Raw genomic sequence first — 25,750 nt, forward strand, 5'->3', positions numbered from 1 at the left:
CATTGTCACTCATAACTTCTTTAGCTTGAGCTAAATTTGGTGATGCAGTCAGGTTCGCGTTGCCGGCAGAAATCACCTTACCAAGAGCAGCTTGTGGAGACAAAAAGACTTACCTTGGCTTACAGACTCAAGAAGTTCCATGATGGCAGGGAAAACAATGGCATGAGCAGAGGGTGGACATCATCCCCTGGTCCACTTAAGGTGGACAATAGCACCAGGGGAGTGTGTCAAAATTGGCAAGGGAACACTGGCTGTAACACCCATAAGCTCGCCCCCAACAATACACTCCCTCCAGGAGGAGTTAATTCCCAAGTCTCCATCAGCTGGGGAACCCAGCATTCAGAACACCTAAGTTTATGGGGACACCTGAATCAAACCACCACAGGTAGTTTTATTTAACTTGAGTTATTTATCTGTAATTGTCCTAGAAAGGCTTTGGATATTAAGCTACCACTCAAAAATCCTAAGACAGTAGACTTCTTTATATAATTACATTTGACTAACAAAGACAATGTAAAATTTGTGTTTTGAATTTAAACTATTAGGAATAACATGATAAGTGATACAGACTGCTAAGTAAATAGTTTGGCAGTTTGATACCAGAGAAATTTTTAATTAGATTCTCTATTTTTCTCTCTTCAGTCATCTAGAGTTCATATAACTCGAGCTGTCTTGGAGCAGTTTCTGTCTTTTGCAAAATACCTCGACGGTTTGTCTCACGGAGCTCCGCTACTGAAGCAGCTTTGCGACCATGTCTTATTCAACCCAGCCATCTGGATACACACACCTGCTAAGGTCTGCATTTCTTTGCAGTATAATGTTGTGAGATGTAGATATTGTAGTAAGTGTCATCGGACTTCAGAGTTAAACTTGGGGTAGTACTGGTTTCTAATGTTATGAAGTGGGATTCATGCATTGTAAACAAAGGGGATTATTGGCATGCAAGGAAAATGCAAACCCATAAATTCACCATGATCAATATAATCACCTGGACTGAAAAATTACTCATTTTGAACACAAAATTTTTATCATTACATGAAAATAATATTTTTAAATAAGAATGTACATAAACCTTATATATTTATAGTAATTAACATAAAAATTACCTCACGTAACTGAATTTATGCCTGTTGTGTATTCATCAAGATGAGCAATGGAGGCTATTTTAGCAATAGGGGATTGTATAATATTTAAATTCTAATTTTTATTATGGTTCACTTTCTTATTTGTTGGACTAAATCCAACCTGACATTTGTTCATTCTTTTAACCAATGTGTTTGAATTGCCATCTTCATGCTTACATGGTGAGATTCCAAATGTCAGCTACATACATTGGTAACAGGTGAAGAAAATTTGAAGTTACATGACCTTTCATTATGTGTGACAGCAAGAGATGTATTTTTCTGATTGGCTACATCTGATGTTAGTTTTCTTTCCATAATGAAGTGTTTGCACCGAGAGGTGCTGGTTTGTATTTTCCCTAAGGACATTCATCCCCTGACTGTGAGAATCATTTCATTTTCCCCAGTAGATTTGTAGTTAAATTTTTGAGCCGATTATAATTTATCTGAAAATTATTGATAAGTTACCTTTTTGTTAATTAGATCACATAGACTACTTAAATTCAGTTGTATTAGGATATTAAGTTAAATTTGTAATATATAGATAGCATTTTTTAAAATGGTAACTTTTTGGCCCTTACCAGTTTACATTTGAATTAAATTTGAATGTGTATGTAAGATGCACTTGAGACATTTTAAATTTGTTTTATTTATGAATTAGGTTCAGCTTTCTCTGTATACTTACTTGTCTGCTGAATTTATTGGAACTGCTACCATCTATACCACCATACGCAGAGTAGGAACAGTCTTACAGCTAATGCATACATTAAAATATTACTACTGGGTCATTAATCCTGCTGATAGTAGTGGCATTACACCAAAAGGATTAGGTAAGTGCACCTACTGTGATTGTCTGTATCCTGTGTTCTCTACATCCTGAGTACTTTCTCATGTGTGTGACTAGGAATGTTTATAGCTTTCAGCATTAAATTATTTTGGAATAAGTTAGGTTTAAAAAATAGTCCAGGCCTAGAAAGAATGCTCAGTGGTTAAGAACACTTCCTATGCAAGCCTCAAGCCCTTGACCTCTGAGCTCAAATTCTCAGAATTCATGTAAATAGCTGGGCATGGCCATGCATGTCTGTAAACCAACTTGCAAAAATAGCAAGTTCTTAAATCAGTCAAAAGCCCCCATTTCAAGGAATATAAGTAGATGAGCAATGGAGGGGGACATTTAATGTTTTCCTCTGACCACTTTTCCTCTGGCCTCTGCACTTGCGTGGGGCACTGCATCTACACACGCACATGTTAAAGCTGCACACACTATGCACCGCACTGTATATATACCATGCATGCAAACGCTGCTCACACTATGCACTGCGCTGTATATATACCATACATGCAAACGCTGCTCACACTATGCACCGCGCTGTATATATACCCATACCTGCAAATGCTGCACACACTGTGCACTGCACTGCATACCTACCTATACATGCAAACGCTGCACACACTACACATGCACTGTGCATACACCCATGCATGCAAATACTTCACACACTGAGCACACACCCTGCATATAGAGACCCATACATGCAAATGCTGCACACACTGTACACACATGCACTGTATACATACCCATACATGCAGAGAGGTAGAGAGAGGGGGTGAGAGAGGGAGGGAGAGAATAGGTGCATCAGGGCCTCCAGCCATTGCAAATGAACTCCAGATACATACGCCCCCTTGTGCACCTGGCTTATGTGGGTCCTGGGGAATCAAGCCTCAAACTGGGGTCCTTAGGCTTCACAGGCAAGCACATAACTGCTCAGCCATCTCTCCTGCCCAAAATATATTATTTTTATATGCATTTTATACTTTCTCTAGTAGTATGTTATGGTTATTTTGCTCAGCATGTTTCAAATAGTATCCAATAGTACAGTTTTCAGATCTCTTTGAAAAGGGAAGTAACATTTTATTGTCTTAATATCTGGGTAAACTATTTTATGAGTGGAGCATCATAAGCTGTTATTCTTACTCAGATCTAGTTGTTCAGTTTCCTTGCATCCTTACAATGGGTTAGCTTCCCAACTAAGCAATCTATATTCTGTTTAGTTTTATGAAGATACATAGCCGTATTGAGACATGTGTATGCAGACTATGTTTTTGATATTATCTCCATTTTATATATAAGGCATTGAGTTTTGGCACATAGTGACAGCTCTGCATTTTGAATCACATCTGTATGACTTAGAGCCCTGGAAGGTATTCTCTACTTTAAAAATATATTATCACATAGGTTAATTTCTACTGTAAAATTATTAGTATGTTAGTTAAAATTACTGAATTAATTTTGATTAAAATTAAAATCAATTTTAAACATATAAAACTTTGCAAGAATTTTCAGAGAATTTTCATATGTACTTCATCAAATATTTTGAATTTTATTTTATTATTTATGTATTCTGACTTCATGAATTACTCATACATACATACATGTATCAACTAAGAATAACTTATAGATGTTATGCTACCATGCCCCTAAATGCTATGAGTGTGTTCTAAAAGATAAACACTCTCCTAACTCATATTGGAAGACCCAGGAACATCAGAATGTTAATACAATATGATCATCTAATTCAATGACCCCATTCAGATTTTATTGGTTGACGTGATAATATTCCTTCTAGAAAAACAAAGAAGTTACTTTGCCTTATATACCATTTGCAGGCCAGTTATTGTACTTAAAGTCTTTCAGTGCAGAATCATTTTTTTTTATCATTTTCTTGTCTTTTTTTATTTTATGTCTTTGACATTTTTGGAAAATACAAATTATTTTTGAGAATGTCCTCAATTCTGATTTGTTGAGTATTTTCTCATGGTGATTCAAGTTACTTATTTTTGGCAGGAATAACACAGAAGTCAATATGTTTCTTTCTCCATCAGTCATGTTACAGAGGAACATGATGTTCTGCTACCCTGTTACTTGTGGTGTTGACTTTGAACACTTGTCAGTGGGGGTTGGCTTCATGTTAAGACTAAGTAAACATCCTGTCCTTCAGGAAAGATTCATCTACTCACTTTTAACTCAGATAAATCTTGCTGGAATTGATTTTAGTGTGACAGCTGCCAAATAGCGATGCTTTGTAGTGTAATAATTTGTTATCAAGGACGTTTATCACGTATGTATTTATTTATTTATTTTTTTACCTTAGTATGGACTTGTGATTTTTTGTTTTCATTCAATGTGTGATATCAATAAAAGACAGCTTTCTTTGGAGGGACTGTGTTTTGTTTTAGGCTGAGTTTGTTACAAAGTTTCTGTTGCCTTTGTCAATTCTGCCATTTTCTTTCAGAGAGAATTACATAGTAAATGCATGGGTGTGGTGTGTTCAGTGAAAACAGGTAGCATGATGGACATGACCCAAGCCTGCAGTGCATCAGTCCCCAACTCCTTGGGTGTATCATATATTTTAATGCCTGTGTTGTCCTAGCATTGATTAGCTTTCATATGAGTTTGTGTGAATTTATAGCAGGTATCCTTATTTTTATCTGCTTATTTTACATGTATATGTTTTGCATACATTTGTGTTGTGAGGGTGTGCTTAATTCATGCTTGGTGCCAGAGGTTGAAATCAGTTTTTTTCAGTTAGTTTCTGTCTTATTTATTGAGACAAGGTCTCTGATTGAATCTATTCTTCAAGAACCCAGCTAGACTAAGTGGCCAGCAACCCCAGTGTCGACCTGTCTTCGCTTCCTGATGCGAAGAGTAGAAGCACGCAGCACCATGCCTGGCCTTTTATGTGAAGAAGGCAGCAGATCTGAGCTCAGGTTGTTGTGTGCCACGGCAAGCACATTGCCGAGTGAGCCATCTCTTCAGCCCTCTGATTCCATAGTTTTATAGTACTTCCTTAGTTTCTGATAGAAGATACTGTTGGTTCATATGCTTTTCTTGTCCCAGCCCTATTTCTTCAAGGAACCCTGGCTTATTTAGTGAATATTGATTTTATAAACCAAGATCTAGGTGTGTTATGTCTTTTGCATCTTGGATATCATTTTTTATCTAGGCACATGCATTGGATATGTGACTGCATGTATGTCCACACAGAGGGTGTGCAGGTATCTGTGAGTTCATAGCAGTACTTTCATCTCCCCTCCAAAGCCCATTGACCAATCTCATTTCTGATTTTTCACATTTGCAGCTTTTTTCCTTGGTAGTGAGGATTCTGGCTCAAATTAGCTTTCATACACATGTGTTTTCTTTCTCTTCCTTATCAAACTAGTGTCTTACTGTACACTCCGTCATCCCAGCCTTCCTGCACTCACCGTCACCCCAGCCTTCCCGTACACAGCATCACCTCACTTAATTTCATAGTTAGTAAATCTATTTTTGCATGCATGCATATGTATGTAGAGCATGTATATGATTTATGATGTATACACGTGTGTGCAGATATGTGTCCCCATGTGTGTATTTGTAGGCACCAGAGGAAAACTGGGTGTCCTCTTTGGGTGTTATCACTTATTTGTTTATTTCTAGTTTTGAAGTGCGTTCTGTCCAGTTTGGAGCAAGACCCAGTGATTCTTCAGTCTCTATCCCCTCTGAAGTGGGATTGTAGAAGTGTGCATCCACACCCAAGATTTTTATGTGGTCAAAACCCTCATATTTTGCAGCAATCACTCCCAGACACTGAACCATTTCCCCAGGCTCGCTCCTGTTCCGTAAATACTGTCAGAGGGCACACTCATAAGTATTTCTCTGCAACATGCCACTTCATTGTGTACTGTATGACAGGAAAAATTATAGCTGGCATTGACTGTGTGCTTGTATTTCAAATTATTGAGGCACTGTTCTTACTGCTTTACATATATTTCATGCATATAATCCTCAAAAATGTTCTGTGATATTAGTAATATTGTTATCCTTATCTTGACTGTAAAGAAGAAAAGCAAATTGGAGCATAGTGATCTGAAACCCACACAGTTTTATTAAATGGTAGCATAAAGACAAATCAAAATCAATTATTGCTTAGATGAGTCCTTTCCCTAGAGAACAGTGTAAGGGAGGAGCGTTCAGCTGCAATAGATAAGGACTTTAGTTAACATGGTGGGCATACAGGTGCCAGGAACTTTACAAGCTGGTCGTCAAACCATTGGTAGATTGAATTTACAACCATACAAAGTCATGAATATGTAAATGCTGTAACTCTAGACTTCACCCCCACCCTCCCCCAACCCTGTCCACACAGCTCATTACCAGCACATCTGTGGTTGTTAGGTTTCTTACTAGTTGGTGTTAAGTTTCTTGGCTATACTGTTGCTCATTTTGTAGCAGTTAACAAAATTGTGCACTATATATTCTGTATGTGCATTGCATTTCACAGAGATACCGAATTTATTGTTAAGAAGGGAAAAGGTATTATGGCAGAGGGTAGGGCACACGAGTGGAGAAGATCTGGGAAATGTGAAAATGACTTGTTTCACAGTTACGGGTACAATATGGTCTGTGTGATAATGGCTTGCAGATATAATAATCTGCAGGTAAATATTTGTTGAGTGGATGAGCAGATGTCATACCTTGTGCCTGAAGAGACTGTGCTTTCAAAACATATAAAGTAAAACCTGTATATTCTTTTTGCTTTAAGAAAGAATTAATGTGTAAATGGTATTTATGAGTCTGTGTTTAATAGTACATTTTATTATATGTTATACATACTGTGTATGACATTTCATATTATTTTATTGGTAAGTAGATATTACACAGTTAATTCCTGCAAAATTTAGACATCATATTGGATTGATCCATGTATTTTCACTTTACATGCCCATTTTTACTTACTGACTTAGCATCTATCAATAGCCTACTTAAAGTGTGTATTTGTATATATTTGTAGAAGAAAAAGGTGGTAGAAAGAGTAACATTTGGTACACTGGGGGAATTTTGCTGTGCTTCTTTCTAAACTGTGTAGAATGAAAATGGAGTCTAGATATGAAGACAAATTTGAAGGTCAGAGAAATACTAGGAAACTTATAAAGCTAATAAAAATAGGGAAAAAAATCCATGTAAATAATTGGTAATTTTGTCCTTATTACTGGTGTTAATATATTACAATTTCAGAGTTGTTTCCAATAATTAAAAGAATTTAGAATTGATAAAAACTTAAAAACCATTCTAGATACTCTGACATAAATTAAACTATACATTAATATTAACATGTTCTAATGACTGTACTTATTGAAACAATATGTTGTATATTGAGTTAATTGCATTTAGGTTACTTAATGTCATAGTTTTTTTGTTTTTTTTTTTTAATTGTAGATGGTCCCCGACCATCACAAAAAGAAATTGTATCACTTCGGGCGTTTATGCTGCTTTTTCTGAAACAGCTTATACTAAAGGTAAGATAGTTATATATAATTCACAGTTGTGATATATTAAGGTAAAAAGACTTTTTTTTTTTTTTTTTTTTGGTTTTTCGATGTAGGGTCTCACTCTAGCTCAGGCTGACCTGGAATTCACTATATACTCTCAGGCTGGCCTCGAACTCATGGAGATCCTCTCCTACCTCTGCCTCTCGAGTGCTGGGGTTAAAGGTGTGCGCCACCACGCCCAGCTTTAAAAGTAAATTTTGAATTTAATTTTTCTTGACTACTCTTTGAGCTGTTTCTTATCAAGAGATAAAGGTGACTGAGACTAGGAATGTATGAATAATAATTGAACAGCAAAATATCTCCATACAGAAAATAGCTTATATGCTATAAAGGATTACAAGTTGTATTTTGTTTCAGTAGGACCTTTTGAACATTAAGATGATTTAAAATGAAAATGAGGATAAAATTGTAAGAGAAAATGCAAATTTGATGTTATGCTCTTGCATTTATATTAAGGAAGGAAGGAACTAGAAGATAATAATTTGAAAGCATAACAGTACACTAACTTTATAATAGCAACCCAATATTAAGAACTGTAAAGACAGTTATAATTTTCTCAATGTTTACATATTTAACTTATAATAAAGCTTTTTAATGATGTTGTAGTGGGGAATTTTAATGAAAACATCAGTACTTTTTCAAGTTCTTCCTGTTTTCTTTCCCAGTGACCATCTTGATGCCTTTTTTTAAAGCTTTAATTTTAGATTTTAATTAATAAAATATTTTTTAAACAATAGGATCGAGGGGTCAAGGAAGATGAACTTCAAAGTATATTAAATTATCTGCTTACAATGCATGAGGTAGGACATATGTATCTTTTGTTTTAATTCTGTCAATTAAGCTTTAGAATAAAATTTTAACTAAATAAATATTGCTCATCCTTGTACAGGATGAAAACATTCACGATGTGTTACAGTTGCTAGTGGCCTTAATGTCAGAACACCCAGCCTCAATGATCCCAGCCTTTGATCAAAGAAATGGAATAAGGTATGAGTGTCTAGTCGTAGCATTACTTGTGCACTCTAGGCTGTCCTTATCCTGTGACTGTTGTCATACGAGCTGCCGTTCCTCCTCTAACGTTTAGGACACTGACGAGAGAGAGATTATACAACATCATGCATAAGGCTCACAGGACATAGAAGTCAGATTCTGAAGGCCTTATATCACAGTAATAAGTTTGGTTTTTTAAATTGATAATAAATATTGAAGAATTTTGACGAGGAATTGATATGCCCAAGTATCTGTCTGTCTAGATGTGTGGTGTCATTGGACATCATCCTGTATCAGTGTTTATCATAATTTCTGTTGACTCAGGGTGGAAGGGTGTTCTTACATATAGTATTTAGTAGAATGAGCAGGAATAAAAGATAGAGCTATATTTAAGTCTGGTTATTTACTTAACAATTTATTGTGATTTATTTAATGGTCAGTATTACACATGCAGGCATGTACTTTACCTTTGACTTCCACCTCTGGGGCGAGTTCTGGCTTTAGCTCCAGTGTATATTCTGATGCCCTGTGACAATGCACCACTGAACTGAACAGCTAAAGACTGAGCATTGTGATACCTTGAAGTGTGCAAAGAAATAGCTGAGACCATTTCTGGCTAGACTTAGATTGCCTGACAGTTCTTAGTATCTTTGTACTATATGTAAACATTCATGAACTGTTTTATCTCTCGATTTCTTTTTCATACTGTACCATGATCTGTTTGTCTAGATGTGTGGTATCTTTAGACATCATCCTATTTCAGTGCTAATCATAACTTCTGTTGACTCAGCGTGGAGGGGGTTCTTATTACTTTTTTCCCTCCTATTCAGTTATTCCTAGAGTATGACCTTCTATGAGAACGGCCTGATCTGTGTCTGAGCATAGCCTCTTATTCAAGATGGGCACTTTTAATTTGGTTCTCAAAGTAATTTCTGTCATTCAGCTTTTTTGTTAGGATTCCTTGACTGTTCTCATGCTAGGATAAAGCCATCAGGTGCAAATGTTGTGGCAATTCTAAGCAAAGAGATGATATTAATCATATCAAAGTAGTACTTAAGAACAATAAATCATATTGCTATTTTAAGTATATATTTGGGGCCAAGTTAAAAAAAATGAAGTGTTCTCATTTTTAATTTTTTGTGAAAAATTATAAAAATTCCTTAGAGATATTATATATTTTATGTATTTTTAAAATGATTTATACAGTACTCAGTGTTTTTTTTTTTTAACACTAACATATGCTTAACGGATAATTTGCTTTTTAGGGTGATCTACAAATTATTGGCTTCTAAAAGTGAGAGTATCTGGGTTCAAGCTCTGAAGGTTTTGGGATACTTTCTCAAGCATTTAGGTCACAAGTAAGTTGATGTTTTTCATAATGAAATACAAAAATATCTACTGAACTTTGTTTTTATGAGGTTTTTGTAAAGTAGCAAATGAAGTTTTATTGGATCCTAACAGTGGAAAATGTGCAAATAGATTTTTCAAAAAACATTTTTATAGACTAATATTTCATTAGTAGAACAAGGTCAGAATTACATAATATAGTTTGTGTCTGGATCATTTTTTAAAAGAAATAAAACTTTTTTTTTTGGTTTTTCGAGGGAGGGTCTCACTCTAGCCCAGGCTGACCTGGAATTCACTATGTAGTCTCAGGGTGGCCTTGAACTCATGGCGAACCTCCTACCTCTTCCTCCCAAGTGCTGGGATTAAAGGTGTGTACCACTGTGCCTGGCTAACAAATGAAACATTTTTAAACTAAAAATTCTGTCTGATATTAACTAAAGCTTTCTTGTTGAGAGTGCCATGTATATTAAGTTCCGTTCGAGGTGTATACTGCACACCAAGGGGGTATTTTTAAATTTGCTTCAATTCTTTTCTTTTCTTTTCTTTTCTTTTCTTTTCTTTTCTTTTCTTTTCTTTTCTTTTCTTTTTCTTTTCTTTTCTTTTGTTCAGTTCTCCCTCTCCCTCTCCCTCTCCCTCTCCCTCTCCCCCTCCCTCTCCCTCTCCCCCTCCCCCTCCCTCTCCCCCTCCCTCTCCCCCTCCCCCCTCTCCCCCTCCCCCTCTCTCCCCTCTCCCCCTCTCCCTCTCCCCCCTCTCCCCCTCTCTCCCCTCTCTCCCCCTCTCCCCCTCTCCCCCTCTTCTCTCCCTCTCTCCCTCTCTCTCCTCTCCCCCTTCTCTCCCCCTCTCTCCCCCTCTCTCCCCCTCTCCCCCTCTCCCCCTCTCTCCCTCTCCCCCTCTCTCCCTCTCTCCCTCTCTCCCTCTCTCCCTCTCTCCCTCTCTCCCTCTCTCCCTCTCTCCCTCTCTCCCTCTCTCCCTCTCTCCTTCTCTCCCTCTCTCCCTCTCTCCCTCTCCCTCTCCCTCTCCTTCTCTTTTCTTTTCCTTTTTGATGTGGCCCAGACTAAATTGGACTTCACTATGTAGTCCCAGGGTGGTCTTAAACACATGGCAATCCTCTTACCTCTGCTTCCCCAGTGATGGGATTAAAGGCATGCACTTCCATGCCTGGCTCAATTCTTTTCAATAAGCTTAGAGATGGCTTAAGGGTTAATAAGCTTGCTTACAAAGCCTAAGGACCCATGTCAACTCTCCAGATTCCACATAAGCCAGAAGCACAAAGGTGAGGCAAGCACAAGGTCCCACATGCCCACTAGGTGGCACAAACGTCTGGAGTTTGATTGCAGTGGCTGAAGCCTTGGCACAGAATTTTCTCTCTCTCTTTGTCTCTATAATAAAAACAATAAAAAATAATTTAAAAATAAGCTTATTGATGATTTGATATGTACATCCTACAATAATTCATTTTTCTATAAACTGAAACTGCTGCTGTAATGTGTACATTTGATACCAACTTGCCTGTTACATGGGTAGTCTTTTATACATCTATATTCTATACAAATGAACTTAAATTAATAGTATTGTGACTTAAACATTGCTAGATGGGGTTTACCCAAACAGTGTTGTCAATTTTTCTGGTGTTTATATTTACAAACAGTTCATTGTTTACATTAGTGAAAGCTATTCAAAATTTGTTTTGCTGTATATGACAAGTTGGATTGTTGAGACATTAATCATAATTATATGTTTTGGAACCAAATCATTAGCTGAGGAACAGAAAAAGGAGATTTTACAGCTGTAGGGAATAGATCAAAGAAAGGAAGTGTGGCAGAAGTTTCCATGTACACGAAAGACAGTAAATACTAACAAAATGAACAAGAGAGGAAAGTACATGCATGTAATGTCCTGAGAATCACTCATTTACTTATTTATTACTTATTTAAAAGAAATTCACTTGGACAAAATTGTTGGCTTTAGCCTTGGATACATATACCCTCTTTATAAATTTTAAAACAGGTTATTTTAAATTATTGAAACATAAAACCCAGGTAATATGAACTTCAGAATGATAATAGGCAATTTTCTATGTAAATGTGATTGATAAAGAACTGTTTTTTTCTTCTAAAGTTCATAAAATTGTAGGGAATAATAAAATCTCTCAGTTGTTACCAATATTGAAGCTAGGTACCATCCACGAATTCCAAAGTCTGCAAGTGAGTTGCTTAAAGCCAGTATTAGGAAGGGAAGATGTGAGGAGAATGGTGTGAGGGTTGAGATGGTAAGTCATACAGTGTTTGTCTTGAAGACAAAGGCTCACATTGAATTGCAAAAACAGATCTTTTCTTTAAAATATTAGGTACATCATGGCTTACAGAAAATCATCCTTAAGGAGATTGGCTTCAGAAAGCAGCAGATGTCTAGCAAAGTTATGCAGTAAGCCATATTTGCAGGAAGCAGTCTGTGGCTGTGGGTATGACAGCGGTTCTGTGTCATGAAATGGAACAACTGCACTAGCCCCTACACAGAAGGGGCTCTTTGAATGGCTATGTCATTAAAAACTGACTTCGTCAAAACAGTTAGCACATCTGTATATATTTATGAAATAAAAATATAAAAAACAGTAAAAATTAATCAAGAAATGAAGAATATTCACCCCAAAACATTGCATTGAGCTTATATAAGAAAACTGATTTATTTTTTTCCACAGGTTAAAAAGTGAAAAAAAAAAAAAAGAATTGTTTTTGAGGAAGAATAGTCACTGAACAGAATTTCAGGAAATTAGAATCACATAGACATACTGAATTAAAAGTAGACCTAAAATTATTTGGAAAATATTGGGAAAATCCACTATAGCATAAGTAAAATGAAATTAGATGAAACTGTAAATAAAACAAACATTGTGAGTGTTGCTGAAAGATGTGTGGAAGAATGAAAGCAATACAAAGTATGTGATAGATGTAAAATAAAAGAGTGTAAAAAGATCAGATAGACAAGGAAAGAATAAAAGGGAAGAAAAGTTCCAGCGTTGGCATAAATGGAGTTCCCAACTAAAAAAGCTGCAGCAATGGAACAGAACAAGTATTTGGATAATAAGTCAGTGAATCCTAATATTTTTTTATTCCATTCATTATTTAAGACATACTGTGTGGCAGGTGAACTTGACATAGTCACCATGGATGTGTTCAGTTGGATTGATTTGTAAACTCCTTTGTAGAACAGAAAATTAAAAAAATAAAGTGAGTCTGGTATTAATTAGACTGCTGTATACAACCTGCAATGTAGAAAAGAATAGATGGTAACCAGAGCCATAGAAAGTGGGAATGCACTCTTCTTTAAGCAAAGGTGCTATTACCAAGTAGTTTTTAATCACACAGTGAGTTGATTGTGTGAGTATTCTTGAGAAAATTACAGAGGACATAGTTCAGCCAATTAGGAATGAGTAGAGACTGCAGGTGAGAACTATTGTTAGACACTGAATATATTTGTCATACAAACGAAAATGACTACAAGTATATTAGTTAGAGGAAAAGCCATAATTTACTTTTCACATGGCCTCACAACATAAAAATGAAATACATGGAATGACTTGAGGAGGACTAAGCAAAACAAGATAATAAATTCATAGAGCCAAAGGATTTCGATGTAAATGGGAAAAGATAATATTAGAAATATGGTATGAAATCTGATGATGAAAGAAAGGAGAAGTATAGGTAAATAATGACTTTATCATGAAAAAATTTGTAGGTAAATATAAGCATAGCTATAACAACTATTTTAATAAAAATTTAAAGCTTTCGAACTATTGGAGATCTGTGTGGATGAAACCAAGAACAATACATATGCATTATGATACCAAAGGTTGGGAGGAATACTGTTTCTTTAAATAGGGTTCATGTATGAAAACACATAATGGAATACTGCAAGACCAGTGGGATAAGTCTAATTTCATCTCACACCTATATTGTTAAATTACTAAAATATGCTGATAGGTATAAATTGAATATTACTTTTGGATAAGAAGGTGATTATAAAAATAGCTATTCATGAATCTTAAGTAAGAACATTTTGTTGAATGCTTGAGAAACAAGAAGTTATTATATAGTTGTCAGTGCTCAGTGGATACAAACCAAGGTGGATGTGGATCTTTTGTCTTTGTCTTGCCCAATGTTAGTTTCTTCGATATTAACATTGCTAAAGTATGAGTATTATGACTGGTGAACCTTTTGAGAAATCTGCTAGTTATGTTTGTAATTTCTGATTATCTGAAATGTTTCCACTGGAGCGGTGGTGGAACAACCAAAGGATGGAAGCCAACGCTGGAATTACTCACTGCACTAGTGACCTCAGTGAATTAAGTCCAAATTATTCCTGTCAACATAATAAAAAAAATTACATGAAACATTCAACAATATTGTAGGTACTGGGGAGATGGCTCAGTTAGTAAAATACTTGTTTTCCAAGCATGAGGACCTGGGTTCAATTCCCAGAACCCATCCAAAAATGCAGGCTGTGGTAAAGTGTGTTTGTAGTCCCAAAGCTACGGAGATAAAGGCAGGCAGATCCCTGCTGGCACTAGCCAGCCAGCCTAGCCTATCTGGCAAGCAACAGACCAGTGAGAAATCCAGAATCAAAGTAAGACAGAAAGCCTTCCTTTGGATGACACCTGAGATTGTCTTCTAACCTCCAGATGCCCTCACATGTCCAGGAACATGCGCACAAACACATAAATAACATATAAAGGAAAATATATAGAGGTTGGAGGTACAATTGGTTCATGAATACATATAAGATCCTGACTTAGCTGCATTCTTTCTGAATGGTCTTGGTAACATCTTTGAACCTTACAGTTTACCATAGAAAGGCATGAAAATGCTTCCCTCATAAAGTTTTGAAGATAAATGATATACTTACATAAAGTGGTTAATCACAGTGTATAGCCAAATCATAATTTTAATAGTGTTAGTAGGTAATAGGTACAATTTATTTCTTCACTGTGATAAGATATTGTCTGACATGGCTGACATCAAATATAAATACGAGACAGTAGCTGCATTCATATAAGTGATGGAACAAGTGATTAGCTGAATTATCTATCATCATTAATAATTAATTTGTGTTCATGATTTGAAATAGGTATGAGACAAAATTGTCAGGAAGAAGTATATGTCATTAAGATGTTTTGGTAATACAGATACCTTAGATATCATCCTGAGGAGATGTTATCTGATTTGGCATCTCATATGCATAGGGAGGTCTTGTTTGTCTGGAAGAGAAGTTGACTTGGTCTTTAGATGGAACTAAAGCTAAGTGTGGGTGGATTGGACCCACACAGCATACATTTTGTCAAATACTTGCTGTAAAGGTTGATAGAGCTATATAATTATAATAGCATATGAATTTAAAAAAATATTTATTTATTTGAGAGACAGAGAGAGCCAGATGGAAAGAATGAGTGTGCCAGGGCTTCCAGCCACTGCAAAAGAACTCCAGATGCATGTACCACCTTGTGCATCTGGCTTATTTGCATACTGGAGAATCCAGCCTGGGTCATTGGGCTTTGCATACAAGTGCCTTAGCCAGTAAGCCATCTCTCCACCCAAAATATAAGAATTTTTAAATGAAATTCATATGAATTTATTATCAGTTTTCTTGGCACACCACACAAAGGCAACAATTTCCATGTGTGTTCTCAAAACTGCATATGATACAATTTAGTAGACAACTAACCCACTTGGTGAAAGAATGCTTTTACCAGCCATGCTCAGCATCTTGCAGGGTAATGTGTTGGCTCGAACACTGCCTCTAAAAGCAGTGTTCTGTTTCCAAGTCCTTGTGTTGTATTTTCCAGTATCTGGCTTGGATTAGGCTGTGAAATAGAAAACAAACTCATTACATTCCTTAATAAAAAGTATTAGAATATAACAAAATAGATTCCTAAACCCAAATAGATTTAAATTATATTAACTTAAAAAGCAAAGTAAAGAGATTTGTGAACTTTCCAGATAATTGAGGAGTGAACCTTCCAAATAACCTCCAGTCAAAAGAGATAATCACAAAGAGAATGAGAAAATAGTTTGAATGAAAATTAGCCTATGCAATAGAGCAAGTTTTGAATTCATATGTGTTGCTTCTAGAAGGTAAAATTCTGCAACCATTATTTATTTATTTATTTATTTGAGAGCAACAGACACAGAGAGAAAAAGACAGATAGAGGGAGAGAGAGAGAATGGGCGCGCCAGGGCTTCCAGCCTCTGCAAACGAACTCCAGACGCATGCTCCCCCTTGTGCATCTGGCTAATGTGGGACCTGGGGAACTGAGCCTCGAACTGGGGTCCTTAGGCTTCACAGGCAAGCACTTAACCGCTAAGCCATCTCTCCAGCCCTGCAACCATTTTTTTAAGAGAGTTGTCTGATTTCTTAACAAGTGTACAAAGAACTTAGTATTCAAATTGGTATTTTGATAGTTAGATACCTACCCCAGAGACATGAGAACATACACTCATACATGAGTGTTTTCAGTGTCATTGTTCATAAGACAGTAGAGGATAGAATCCAGAAGTCTGTGAGCTGGTGAGTGGGTAAGTGAAATACATGTTTGTACAATGGAAACATCTTCCTGAGGACAAGAATCAAACCACTGACACACACTTTGGAATCAGAGACCCAAGCCATGGTGCTGAGTGAAAAACTCTCCGTGTTGTGTGACTCCACTTCCACGGATCATGCACAATGGAGGTTGTGGCCGCGCGGGGCTAGCCATGGCAGTGGAGGTTGACTCCAAGCAGGCACAAGGTAACTTTGAGGGTGATGGAAATGTTCTGTAACTGGATTGTGGTGCTAGTTGCATAGCTGTGTTCATAGCTATGAGGTTGTTTTTACAACTAAAGCGTTTGAATTTTATTGAATGTGTATTATGCCAATTATGCTAGTAAAAGAGTTGAAAAGAAATTTCAAAACTTAGAAATGTAGGATAGCATTATTGCCTTGGATTAGAGAAGAATTTCTAAATAAATACAATCACACAGGAAAAGTTAATTAATTTGGTGGTTGACATAAGGATGATTTAAAAGATAATATGTAAAAATGAGAAGACATAAAGTGAAGGGGGATGTGTAGTTAATGTAGAATGAAATTGAGTTCTGTCCTTAATTTCTAATCATGGCAACATGTGGAATGCAAGCAGATCATTCACTGCAGAGGAAACCTGCATTCCAAATGGGAAGAATGTTAACTTTAGTAGCAATCGAGAAAGTACAAGTAAAATTTTCCTTTAATGCCCATAACAATGGCAAACTTTTCAGACTTTTGACTATATTAAATGTTGGTGAGGATGTGCATCAGCAGAAATGTTTAAATAGCTGAGGAATTTGTATATTAACAATAGACACAGTGGAGAGCAACTTACCAGTATTCAAAAAGATATATACAGGCTGGAGAGTGAGCTCAGAAGTCAGTTGTGCTTTTTGCAGAGGCCTGAAACTGTCCACATCTCTCATCCTGGTCTCATGGGTAGTGCAGCCCTGAGAATTGCTGTTGGGACTTTCAGATGCCAAGTTCCAGAATTAGTTAATGAAGGAAAGAAGGAACACCAGTTCTCCTCTGGTCACTCGAGTGGAGTCCATGGAATGCTGCTGGGAGGGCATGGGCTGTGCATCAGCATTTCGGCATACGTCCTGCCCATCGCACCAGGCAGGCCACACGCATGCAGCCACAAAAAGGAAGAGGCACGGCACTCAGACCTCAAGTCGTATTCTTTTTGGCAGGAATGTCCCATCGGTGTACATACATTAGAAACAACTTTAAAGAATCTGAGTAGGAGACAAGAAACAAAGTACTATATATCCATACACTGTGTGTGAAACTTAAGTGAGGAAAAAATTTTCAGGAGTGAAATTTGATGACCTGAAGTTCCCTTTAAAATCCTAATATAAACAATAAAGGATGATACAAATGATTCCAGAGTACAAAAAAATACAGAAACCATTGATTCAAATATTGAAGGTGTATATTTATTATGTAATGTATGTATTATATATATATATATATATATATACACATTATAACATAAACATTAAATATGTAGTATAAATAATGTATATATGCAATATAATATATATATATGCACACATTATGTACACACGCACACAACTATTCCTGACATTTCATCACTTCCCCTTTGTATTCTGTTTGTGGGGCTACACACACTGGGAGACAGAGGTCTACATTGAATGTGCTCCTCAGTCACTCTTTCTTACTGTGAGAGACAGCATCTCTCACTGAACTGGAACAGATTGATTCTGTTAAGCCGACTGGCCGAAGCCTCAGGGATTCTCCTGTGTCTGCCTCCCCAGGGGTTGTAGGCATGCATAGCCCCACCTGGCTTTCTGTGTGTCCTGGTGGTGTGAACTCAGGCCCGCACACTTGCGGAGAAGCATTTACTGATCAAGCCATCTGCCCTGCCGCTGTGGCTCTGTTCAGATATTGCTTCCCTGAAAACATTAATTGGGGAATGTAATACTGGGTTTTAATAATTTATCCATTCTTACCTCAGAGTGAAGGGCTGAGCAGATGTTAGTTAATACTTCAAAGAGTCTTATAATGATCCTGATTGAAGATTAAAAGGCATAATTGTGTCTACTGGTTGAGTAAATGCTGCTCTTAATGCAGAGCAATATGGAGGACAGTAAGACAAAGGAAACAAATGTAAGTGGAATTATAAATTGTTTTGAATGCCATGAAAACATAAAAACTATATGAATGAGCAGTATCAGGAACCTCAGTAGACTAGTTATATAAAGGTAGAACTTTTAATAAGTCTGTTCATAAACATTATTTTTTTTAAAGTTGTGCACCACTACACCCGGTTTGTAAACGTGATTTTTAAGTAAATGTCTCAGTCCTTTGTTTTTTTTTTAAAATTCTCCAAACCTAACTCAAATGAATAAATGTAAAAATGTCAACAGAAGTTTTTCAGTGATGGATTTGCATTGTTTTAATGCCGAGTGTATGTTGCAGTACATTTATATCTATGTGATACAAACCAGTGAATAAACTTGAAGAGAAGATGTAGGATAGAGCCCTCAGCAATGCATTCTAATGTGCACATATCTGTAAAGTAATATTAAAGAGAAGGTATAGGATAGAACTTAGAAACACATCCCAATGCATACATATCTAAATAATAAAAGTATGACTAAAATTCAAAGAAACTAATAATTTGATAAAAATATTTTCTTCATTCAAGAGAGGTACCACAAACCACTTTTCCCTCCCTTCTATATTGCAAACCCATACTTGAGAGAGACAAGTATTTGGAGTTGAAGAGCATTTCCCTAGCATGTAGGATGTAGCAGGTCCATCACTACAAGAAAGAAAAAGGAAAAATAAATTTAATGAAATAAGCTTTAAATAGCAAAACAGAGACCCTCATCAGAATCTGTAACCTAACAAGGGACACAACATCGCAGACAGCAATTATCAGAGTACAGCTAAGGAGTCAGAAGATTGTAACACGTGTTAACATGTACCTGATCTGCATCCGTACCTCATCGCTAGCCCTTCAAAGTCCGCAGGATCCATGGAGGGTCAGAAATCAATTTGGTATCCATGGTTGCGTCTCTGATTCAGGGTGTGCTGCAACGGTTGCTGTGCAAGGAAAGAAGAGTCAAGACCCGAGGCTGGCCTTGGCTGGCAGGAGCGAAGGCCACGCATTTTTCTCTCTCTCTTGGGATCAAGCTACCACAGGCACGGCTTTCAAACTTTTGAGAGTTTGGTGGTGGTCTCAGACAAGCCTGCAGGCTTCAAAAAGAAAGAGTGGAACAGGAAATGCTCAGCCTTAGAAATGGTTCTCTGAGAACAAAGCAGACTGGTACCAGTGCGGTCTGACAGCAAATTGTTAAAACATATCGCACAGATAATAAGGATTTATCTACAAGAAAAAATTGTTTATTGTAAAAAATCAGAAATAACATAAATGTGCAACAGTTGTGAAGGGATAAATAAATCATGCTACCTTGTTAACAGTTTGAACATGTAATGACACTAAAAATACAGATGTTTAATTGAAAGGAAATGAGCTATAAATTACCTTATATAAAATAATTTCTTCATGGGATATCATGCATATTTGTGTGTCATGTGTATACTTATGTCCACAGTAATTAATCTTTAATAACATAGGTTGTTTATGATTATATTTGTACTATGAAATTGAGGTGTTTTTTTTTTTTTTTTTCTCTTTTTGCGATAGGGTTTCACTGTAGCCCAGGCTGACCTGGAACTCACTGTGCAGTCTCACAGTGGCGTTGAACTCATGCAATCCTCCTACCTGTGCTTCCCATGTACTGGGATTAAAGGTGTGCGCCACCGTGCCCTGGTTGAGTTTTCTTTTTTATAAACTACTTATGCTTATTCTCTGTAAGAATTATTTCTTAGATGATTCCCTGCAGTGTTTGTTTATTTTATGAAGAGAATTCAGATATATTTCAGCAGAATGCTTAGTTTGTTCATTGTAATTTGTAAGGGCAAACCTCATTCTGTTTTAAGAAATGGTCACATACTATGCAAGTGCACAGAAATCCTGCGGAGTTTTGAAGGGAAAGCGCAAAAGCACTGCGGGCGGACACTGACTAGCTCGTAGAGGAGAGCAGGTTTCTCCAGTCTGCATCCTACTGAAGTTTTTCTTGGACTGAATTTGGAGCCAGATCTTCATTAGAGACTCTGTGGGAGACAAAGTTATGTCGTGTGCAGGTCTGGTGCATCCATTTCATGCCCGAGGTAGTGCACAGTGTTTTTGGCTTCTCAACTACTGGACAACAAAGTATTGGCAATCAGGTTTTTCAAAATACTTCATTTAATTTATTTGAGAGCTTGAAAGAGGGAAAGGGAGAGAGGGAGGGAGGGAGGGAGAAAGGGAGGGGGGAAGGGGGGGGAGAATATAAGTGTGGGTGCACCAAGGCCTTCAGCCACTGCAAACAAACTCGAGACACATGTACCACCTTGCGCATCTGGCTTATGTTGGTGCTGGAGGATAGAACCTAGGTCCTTTGGCTTTGTAGGCAAATGCTGTAACCATAAGCCATTTCTCCTGCCCTTGTTTTGTTTTGTTTTCTTTTTTATTAAATCTAACCTGTAGGAAGAAGATGACATATCTGTTCCCTTGGGTCTTCACAGCATTCATCAAGGTTCCCTAACCCTAGAATTAAGTATCTATATAAAGCATTTACTCTGGAGATAATCAGCAGGTTATGCATTCGTGGTAGCTGAAGTTATAGCAGCACAGGGAGGAGATGGTTTGAAATTCTAGATATCCTAATGTAGACACAGCTTTGACCAGGGTGCTTTGCAGTGTTCTGTCCTGAGTAGGAACAGGTGAAAGCTTTGCAGTGTCTTTCGAGGGGCTTCAGGTGGGAAAGGTGTGACCTCCCCCTACATCACTCATATGCTATCTACAAGTGCCACCTTTTGTTTTCCAGTGGCCACTTTTCCTTTTTCTGATATAAAATATGATTTGAGACTAAAGAGATGGCTCAGTGGTTAAGAGTACTTGCTGTTTAAGCTTGAGACCCTGAGGCCACTGAGTTTGATTCTTCAGAATCCATGTCAAAAACCTAGTGTATACATAACTCCACAATGAATACCAATAAATCCACTGAGGAGGGCCCTCAATGGGATGAGGGCAGAGAGGGCATATAAGAGGTTAACTCAATGGGAATATAACCAATATGGAAAATGTTCCTATTATAAAGTTCACAATGAATCAATAAATAAGGGTAAATTAAAAAAATGTCTGGGGGTGGTGGGTAATGGGCAGAGGGAGAAGAATTTCTGGGACTTACTGACCAAAAGGACACAGCTCCAAGTTGAGGAAGAGACCCTGTCTCAAGGAGTTACACAGAGAAGTGTTAGGAAGGGCACCCAGTGCTCTCCTCTGGCCTTCTGGTTTGCGTGCACAGTGTATTTGCACACACACACATGCATACACTACACATCACACACCATATATCTTTTTTGTTTTGTTTTGTTTTTTAATTTATTTGGGGGAGAGAGAGAAAATGGCATGCCAGGGCTTCCAGCCACTGCAAACGAACTCCAGACGTGTGTGCCCCCTTGTGCATCTGGCTAGCATGAGTCCTTGGGAATCGAGTCTCGAACCAGGGTCCTTAGGCTTCACAGGCGAGCACTTAATCGCTATGCCATCTCTCCGGCCCCACACACCATATATCTTATACACACACATACACACAAAGTTTTCAAAACAATACAGTGCTTTACAAATAGGTGAACAGGATAGAAAGCCTAGCTCCCTTTGGATTTAGGTAGTTTTGCTATCTTTCTGGATTGAGGAGGACTGGCTTAGAATGCCACCTGTCCTGTGTCTTTGCTGTGGAGTATTATTGTGAAGGCCGATGTTAGAATAAGGGTTTCCAGGTGAGTGCTACCCAAATAACTGCTTTATTATTGGTTTTCTGTACTTCAGTAACAGTAGCAGCTGTAATAGATATGGGCTTTATTCATTTATCAAGCCAAGAAGTCTCTTTTTGTTCATTTAAAAATTCAGCTATTGGGCTGGAGAGATGGCTTAGCAGTTAAGGCACTTGTCTGCAAAGCCAAAGGATACAGGTTTGATTCTCCAGGATCCACGTAAGCCAGACACACAAGGCGGTGCATTTGTTTGGAATTCGTTAGCAGTGGTTGCAGGCCTTGGCGTGCCTATTCTCTGCCTGCCTCTTTCTCAAATAAATAAAAATAAAATAATAAAATTCAAGTTTTTTTTTTTTCCCCTCCAGGATGCTTTTCTTGCAAGTAGCTGGGTAGGAAAGCTAGCAGCTTTGTCTTACCTGTCTGCGAATAGGCAGTGAAGATTATCTGAGTGCATTTCCCTTGGGCCAGACCTAACAGTGGTCATCATCTCTGGTCACAATGGCTTGAGCACCCGGTCAGTGAGAACATACTCATAAAGGAGTCTTGTAGAAACATGTAAACATGGGTCCAAAGGCCAGCCAGAGCTTAGTGATTTGTTTGTTAGCGTGTGGGTAGCTGAGGGGTCCAGACAAGGAGCACTAGGGAATAGCACAGGCACAGGAAATAGTGCAGGTTGATGGCCAAGGAGATGCACATAGAGAATTTTATGAGTGACATGAGTGAGAAACACGTAACCCTTACCAGATAGTCTTCTGTATTGCATTTGAGTGTGGGAGGAGAGCAGTTAAGTCAGCTAAACAAAGTAAAACGTGTTGCACTGTATTGGTGAGCTACAATGAGGAGGGATGATATAATGTAGAATTATTTTGTTTTGTGACGAACATCAAGTTTGAGTATTCACTTTTAGCCTTATTTTTAGAATTGTTTGATGTTAAGTTCTCTTACACACTTGAAAGTATGTATTTCTATGTATTAGGGCTAATAACTCTAAAACAATAATAGAATCTAATTAATAATTAGATAATTATTGGAAAGAATTGCCAAGACTCATATGGTTATATAATTTGTATGTATTTCAGATTTTACTTGTATGCATATCTTATTTGAGGACTGTTTAAACAGTAGTGTGGACTTTAAAAGTAGACAAAAATGATTGCATATATGATTATATATGTTTATACATATGTTTTCAGATTCCAAAATCATTTGGCCACAGAATCCAACGTGCTTTATAATCTTTTTTCCCCTCCTCCTTTCTAGGAGAAAAGTTGAAATTATGCATACCCATAGTCTTTTTACCCTGCTTGGAGAAAGGCTGATGCTACATACGAACACTGTGACTGTCACCACATACAACACACTTTATGAGGTAAAGTAAAAAACAAAAAGTGCAACGATAATTCTAACATGTACAGTGAAACCTCAGTCTGTTATCTTACTGCTCTCCACTTTTCTTTGCACGTGGCTTTGCTGGTTGGCTTTCCAGTCTGTTCCACTTAAACCGCACTTGCTGTGTGTCGTATATATTAACACTCCATCAGTGTCCTCTGCTCTTCTCCTTTTCTAATGTAACCATAGCAATGTTAGGATATAGTTGACACTGATACAGAATGTAGGTAAGAACTACTTTAAAATAGTATTGGGATTTCATTTCCTTTTAGAAACCCTCTTTTACCATACACATGGCCATATACCTGATTTATTAATTTCCATTAAGTACTTAATACTATCTCACAAAATAACTTTATTTTTTCAGTGCTAGTAAAATATTAGGACTTTTCCTCTATGTTAACTTTAATTCCATGTTTTATAGTTCATCTTCAATAACTTTATTTCACTTTTGTAAGTGTTGGAAAACTACCAAGTTAAGATGATTTTTGTACTTGTGTATGTTGAAAATAAGAGAAAAATAACACATGGCATGGATCGTCCGTAAGCCGCTTTGCTGGGGCACGGCGGCCCTTGGTGTCGCTCTTCCTGTAATTGCTGTGCGCACAGCAGCGCGGTTCCCGGGACTCTCGGTGCCGCAGGGACTCTGGTCTGTCACGCACCCCTGGAACTGCTGAGTCTCACATTAAACAGATTTTGAAAAGTGGATGGTAGATTCACTTCTTTGGGTTTTGGTGGCAAGTCATCGTGTTATTACATAAAGACATTATCATAGGCTAAAAACACTCTCTATAAACATTACAAGAGTAGGTGTACAAACACTTCTCATTCAGAAAAGCAGTGTTTAGAAGCTATAAAATGAAGTATATTATCATTGTAAATTTTATTACAGAGATAAAAAAGCAACATATTGAAAGTGGCAGTTACTAAGATTCTGAATGGAGTTGTCACCCAATTTTAAATTAATATGGGATAAATTCAGACTCCTTGAGTATTGCTGTTTTCATTGAAGCCACGTTCTAGACAACACTCTGTTCCAGTTTTTTATAGCCCTCAAACAGGATGACTTAAAACGTTCATTGTCAGTCAGTCAAGTTAATAGGAACCTCATCCCGCTCAATTGAATTACGAGGGACTTTATTGCATAATGACAGAAGTCAGTAGCAGAGGCCATGTGATCCTCAAATCTCTTTGTTTGATGATTTTCATTACTGAATTACATAATTCAGAGATATGTAACTCACATCTGTTGTTTTTTTAAACAGCATATTTTAATCTGAGATTTAATATACATTCATTACAAACTTTGGAGACTATATAAAAGCTTCTAAATAGAATTTACACATAGTATCTGCACTTTAAAAAGTCTTTTTTTCCTCAACTATGTTTCACACACACATGCTCAAACATAATAACTCTCAGAAAGTATATTCTTACACATTGCTTTGAGCTCTTTTTAAACTTAACAGTATATTGCAAATCATTTTATTACAGTATATTTCTGCATAGTTAGTTCAGGCTAACATTTCTGGTAAAGAGGCAGTAAACATATTTAGGCTTTGCATGCTCTATAATATTGGTCATCACTCCTCAGCTGTATGTTTGTAACTTAGGAGGAGTCACAGATAGTGTGACTACCAACAGAGTTTATTCCAGTCTGGCCCAGCTGACCTGGAATTCACTATGTGTCTCCAGCTGGTCTCATACAGAGATATTCCTACCTCGGTCTTTCCAGTACTAAGATTAAAGGTGTGTGCTACAATGCCAGACCAGTCTGTAGCATTACTTTTTACTGTTTTATCTCAGCTTTTCTTTATACTCACATCTGTTCATAAAGGGTTAACTGCCCCATTGGGTAAATAAGGAAACTTTTGGCTCCACTGATTTTTTGTTTCTAAGATGATATACTCAGTTTATAGTAGGCATTCCTTAAATAATCATGATTTTGGTGACTCAGCCTTGAAGGCATGTCCATTGGCCTGCAGACTCCATGAGGAGGACAGTTAGGAATGTGACCAAACACAAAATTGTAAACTTACTTAAAACTCTCAGATCTCTTTCTCTCATTTTTGTGGTGTTTTTCATTAATAACTGGATTACATGGTTCTTAAGTGTGTGCT

General features: G+C 37.2%; 1 protein-coding gene across 5 annotated transcripts in view; it reads left to right on the plus strand.

Moving 5' to 3' along the window:
• Nbea (neurobeachin) overlaps nucleotides 1–25,750 on the plus strand; it is a 563,720-nt gene that overhangs the window by 109,526 nt on the left and 428,444 nt on the right. For all 5 annotated transcript variants that reach the window (XM_004659998.2, XM_045154369.1, XM_045154370.1 and 2 more), the window contains exons 12-18: nucleotides 643–795; nucleotides 1,783–1,951; nucleotides 7,378–7,457; nucleotides 8,228–8,290; nucleotides 8,380–8,477; nucleotides 9,746–9,838; nucleotides 23,502–23,610. In XM_004659998.2, coding sequence (XP_004660055.2) covers nucleotides 643–795; nucleotides 1,783–1,951; nucleotides 7,378–7,457; nucleotides 8,228–8,290; nucleotides 8,380–8,477; nucleotides 9,746–9,838; nucleotides 23,502–23,610 — 765 coding nt within the window. The remainder of the gene's footprint in view (nucleotides 1–642; nucleotides 796–1,782; nucleotides 1,952–7,377; nucleotides 7,458–8,227; nucleotides 8,291–8,379; nucleotides 8,478–9,745; nucleotides 9,839–23,501; nucleotides 23,611–25,750) is intronic.

Source organism: Jaculus jaculus, chromosome 7 (genome assembly GCF_020740685.1).
Source record: "Jaculus jaculus isolate mJacJac1 chromosome 7, mJacJac1.mat.Y.cur, whole genome shotgun sequence".
NCBI lineage: Eukaryota > Metazoa > Chordata > Mammalia > Rodentia > Dipodidae > Jaculus > Jaculus jaculus.